Consider the following 4,940-nt stretch of genomic DNA (forward strand, 5'->3'; position numbering starts at 1 on the left):
AATTTGTTTTCTTGAATAATCAGATGTATGGTTCATGCACTGCCATTTAGAGCGACATGTAAGTTGGGGAATGACCATGACTTTTGTTACGGACTGACGGTCCAGCCCAAAAAACCGCCGGATCGGGGCACTGCCCCACCCAAGTCCAAGAAATCCTAACGGATCCTTTCGGATCGGTTAGCCATAACCGACCCAGAATCCAACCACATCACAGCTGCGCCACCAGCCGGATCGAAACCCCCAGGGACGGCACCCGAGGTACCGACCCCCCAGTACGGACGACCCGCACGCGTGGAAAGTGACAGCTCAAACTCTCCACCAATGGGCCAGGTCATCACTAGGCCCACCCAGCACGCTATATAAGGGGAGAGGACAGCTCTTCCCCGAAGGTATGTCACATCCTTACCTAACCCTGCCACCCTCAGTACGGACTCTGACTTGATCGTCGGAGTGTCTTTGTAGGTGGCCACCCCCTCATCCGTTCGCCCTCTGACGTTACCAGCACTCGCTCCGCGCTCGCTCGGGACCTCTCCTCCTCTCCTTATCACCTTCTGTCGACAACCCGATCACCCGAGAACCCCAGGTAACGAACATTGGCGCCGTCTGTGGGGATCCCGACGCAGACATGGAGCGGCGCATCACCTCGGAGGAGCTCCGCGAAGGTGGCGGAGCCCGTCTGAGCAGAGCAAGCTCGACGGCCCGGAACGCCGAGCACCCGAGGCTGTCCGTTCAGCCCAACCAAATGTATACCCAGACCCCCGAGAGGCGCCGTCCTTTTGGTGGGACAGGAGCCGACAGCGCCAAGATCATGCAAGAACTCAGACACAGGGTTCGGAACTTGGAGCGGGAGTTGGCGACAAGGGACCAATCCCAGGGAAACGCCGGCCACTCGCACGGCGGCGCTAGCCAGTCCTAGGCCCGCACCCACCCCCCTCCCATGTACACAACAGCCAAGCAAGAAGCCTAACAAGGCGCGAAGAGACACACACACAAGCGACCTCCAGACCAACCCGAAGCAAGTCGGAAGGCCGTTGGGGGTCCCAGAAAGAGGAGGACCGTAATCGAGAAAACCCCATCATCATAGGGGCAACCCCTTTTCATCCCTCAATCCTCAAGGTCTGGCTCCCGAGAAACTTCGACAAGCCAACGGACATGAGGTATGATGGGACCAAGGATCCCCAGGAACATGTCACGGCTTTCGAAGCAAGAATGAATCTGGAAGGAGTAGGCGACGCAGCCAGATGCCGGGCGTTTCCTGTAACACTGGCCGACCCGGCAATCCGGTGGTTCAACACCCTCCCACAAGGATCCATCACGACCTTCGCAGACATCTCCAAGAAGTTTCTAGCACGGTTCACGACGCGCATAACAAAGGCGAAACACCCGATCAACCTGTTAGGGGTCACCCAGAAACCCGGCGAGCCGACCAGGAAGTTCCTGGACAGGTTTAACGACGAGTGCCTGGAAATCGACGGCCTCACGGACTCGGTCGCTAGCCTATGCCTAACGAATGGCCTATTGAATGAGGACTTTAGGAAACACCTAACAACCAAACCTGTATGGACCATGCAAGAAATCCAAAGCATAGCCAAGGAGTATATCAATGACGAAGAGGTTAGCCAGGTTGTGGCGGCCAATAAACGGCAGCCACCCAACTCGCCACCTCGGCATGCGCACCAGACTGAAAGGTACAAGGAAGCTCCTAGAGACAGCACCCCAAACAAACTAACCAAGCAACCACGGGTAGGGAGATTCACGAACTACACGCCACTCACGGCGCCCATAGTAGAGGTCTACCAGCAGATTGCAGACAAAGGAATCCTATCCAGACCAAGACCCCTGAAGGAGAGAACGGGAGGCAACAAAAGCCTTTATTGCGATTACCACAAAGGGTTTGGTCACAAGACCCAGGACTGCTTTGACCTCAAAGATGCCTTGGAACAAGCCATCAGGGAGGGGAAACTAAACGAGTTCTCCCGGCTCATTAGGGAGCCGAGGAGACGGGAAAGAGAGCGCTCGAAGGAAGACCGGAACCGGGCTGTCAAGCCAAGACAAGAACCTCCAGGGGACGCCAACAACCCCCCAGCCTTTGTGGTTAACGTCGTGGTCGGACGAGATAGCCCCCCCCCCCCCCAGTCCAAATCAGCAACAAGGAAGGATTCCCGGGTGCTCTCCATCTCAACAGAGAGCCCCACTGCCAGCAGGAAGTTCCCCACCATATCATTTGGCCCAGAAGACAAATGGTTCAATGACCTTCCCGAGAACCCCCCTCCCATGGTAGTCACAGCAATGATCGGAACGGGACTGGTCAAGCGCATCCTCGTCGACACGGGAGCCGACTCAAATATCCTATTCAGAAACGTCTTCGACGCCATGGGATTCAAGGAATCCGACCTCCAAAATCACTAACATGGAGTCATGGGACTCGGCGACAATTTTATCAAGCCCGACGGGACGATCTCCCTCCCAATCAGCTTAGGAACTGGCGATGCCAGGAGATCGGTTATGGCAGATTTCGTAGTCCTTAGAGACTCCACTGCCTATAACATCATCCTAGGGAGGAAAATCATTAACGAGTTCTCAGCTGTAATATGCACCAAGTTCCTAACAATGAAGTTCATAACGGACAAGGGAATGGTTGGTTCCATAAGGGGAGACCTAGAAACGGCAGTCGCTTGCGACAACGCCAGCCTCTCCTTAAGAAAGGAGTCCAAAAAAGTAGCTGGCGTGTTCCTAGCAAACCTGGACGCCCGAATAGAGGACAAACCAAGACCTGAACCAGAGGGAGACATGGAGAAATTTCAGATAGGGAAGTCGGTAGAGCAATTCACCTTCATTAACAGGAATCTTCCCCACGAACTAAAAGGCCCCCTCATGGAAGTCGTAATGGCAAACAGTGACCTCTTCGCATGGACCCCATCAGATATGCCGGGGTTGGACCCCGAAGTCATGTCTCACCGGCTAGCCATAAAACCCGGTGCCAAACCGGTAGCCTAGCGAAGAAGGAAGATGTCGCAGGAAAGAGCTGAGGAAGTCGCTAAGCAAACAACAGGGCTGCTAGAAGCAGGGTTCATCAAGGAACTCGATTACTCGACATGGCTGTCCAATGTTGTCTTGGTCAGGAAAGCCAGCGGGAAATGGAGGATGTTCGTAGACTACTCCGACCTGAATAAAGCATGTCCCAAGGACTCTTTTCCCCTCCCCAACATCGACACTCTCGTAGACTCGGCAGCGGGATATCGGTTTCTCAGCTTCATGGATGCCTATTCCGGATACAATCAAATCCCGATGCGCCGACCTGACGAGGACAAAACTGCGTTTATAACCCCAGGGGGCACCTACTGCTACAAAGTAATGCCCTTTGGACTAAAGAACGCAGAGGCCACCTACCAGAGATTGATGAGCAGAGTCTTCCACGACCTCATCGGCAAGACGGTAGAGGTATATGTCGACGATATATTCGTAAAAACGGCAGAACCAGGCCAACTGATAAAAGACCTCCAGGCCGTCTTTGAGGCGCTAAGGAGATACAAAATGCGACTCAATCCGCTCAAATGCGCATTCGCCATGGAAGCGGGAAAATTCCTAGGGTACATGATAACCCAGAGAGGAGTAGAAGCCAACCCGGATAAGTGCGAAGCCGTTCTCAAAATGACAAGTCCTGGGTGCATCAAAGACGTACAACGGCTGACCGGGAAGCTCACAGCCCTACCTCGGTTCCTCGGAGCATCTGCGGAAAGGGCCACCCCGTTCTTTAACCTAATGAAGAAAGGAATCACCTTTGAATGGACCCAGGAGTGCGAAGAGGCATTCAAGCACTTTAAAAGGATACTCTCGGAACCTCCCATACTCAGCAAACTCGGGAAAGATGAGCCCCTATACCTCTACTTGGCCGTGACCACGCAAGCAATGGCCGCAGTACTAGTCAGAGAGGAAGATAAGACCCAACGACCAGTATACTTCATCAGCAAAATGCTTCAAGGGGCAGAGACAAGGTACACAAAGCTGGAGAAGCTAGCCTATGCCCTACTAATTTCATCAAGAAGGCTGAAACAATATTTCCAAGGGCACACAATCATCCTAAGGACCGACCAAGCCATCCGACAAGTCCTCCAGAAACCCGACCTGGCGGGAAGGATGATGGCATGGGCAGTGGAGCTATCCCAATACGACTTGCAGTATGAACCAAGGTAAGCAATCAAAGCCCAAGCCATGGCCGACTTCCTCGTAGAGGTCACAGGGGAAGCACCCGACATACCGAACACACGGTGGAAGCTCCATGTTGACAGAGCATCCAATCAAACGTTCGGAGGAGTTGGAATAATCCTCGAAAACTCGGCTGGCATAGCCTTCGAGCAATCTATCAAATTTGAATTTCCAGTCTCCAACAACCAAGCCGAGTATGAAGCCTTGATAGGAGGACTGATGCTAGCCAAAGAAGTCAGAGCATCAAGGTTGGAAGTCAATAGCGACTCCCAAGTCGTCACTTCCCAAGTAAACGGCAGCTACCAGGCCAGGGACGCACTGCTACAGAAATACTTGGAAAAAGTAAAAGAACTATGCAAAGGCTTCGAGGAAGTAACAATCCAGCATGTTCCCAGAGAAAGGAACGCCTGAGCCGACCTCCTCTCCAAGCTCGCAAGCACTAAACCCGGCACGAGGAACAGATCTCTGATCCAAGGGCTGGCAACAGAACCTGCGATCATCATGTGCGCAACCCAAGCACCAAACCTGCCCTCATGGTTAGACCCGATCTCCCGATATCTAGAGCATGCAGAAGCACCTCCCAACCAAAAAGAGGCGGAATTTATCAAGAGAGAAGCCCCCAAGTACACGATCATACAGGGACAGCTGTACAAGCGAGGGCTCTACCAACCACTATTAAAGTGCCTGCGCCCCGACCAGACAGACTACGTCCTGAGGGAGGTACACGAGGGGTG

At 53.4% G+C, this 4,940-nt stretch overlaps 2 protein-coding genes across 2 annotated transcripts; both read left to right on the forward strand.

The window, feature by feature from the left end:
* Window positions 1-1,152: 1,152 nt before the first annotated feature.
* On the forward strand, window positions 1,153-2,409 carry LOC112779063 (uncharacterized). The gene has a single exon (XM_025823323.1). The coding sequence runs from the start codon at window positions 1,153-1,155 to the stop codon at window positions 2,407-2,409; it is 1,257 nt and encodes a 418-aa protein (XP_025679108.1).
* Window positions 2,410-4,212: 1,803 nt separating this feature from the next.
* On the forward strand, window positions 4,213-4,617 carry LOC140182407 (uncharacterized). Its single transcript, XM_072228603.1, has one exon. The coding sequence runs from the start codon at window positions 4,213-4,215 to the stop codon at window positions 4,615-4,617; it is 405 nt and encodes a 134-aa protein (XP_072084704.1).
* The last annotated feature ends 323 nt before the right edge of the window (window positions 4,618-4,940 follow it).

Source organism: Arachis hypogaea, chromosome 19 (assembly GCF_003086295.3).
Source record: "Arachis hypogaea cultivar Tifrunner chromosome 19, arahy.Tifrunner.gnm2.J5K5, whole genome shotgun sequence".
Lineage (NCBI taxonomy): Eukaryota > Viridiplantae > Streptophyta > Magnoliopsida > Fabales > Fabaceae > Arachis > Arachis hypogaea.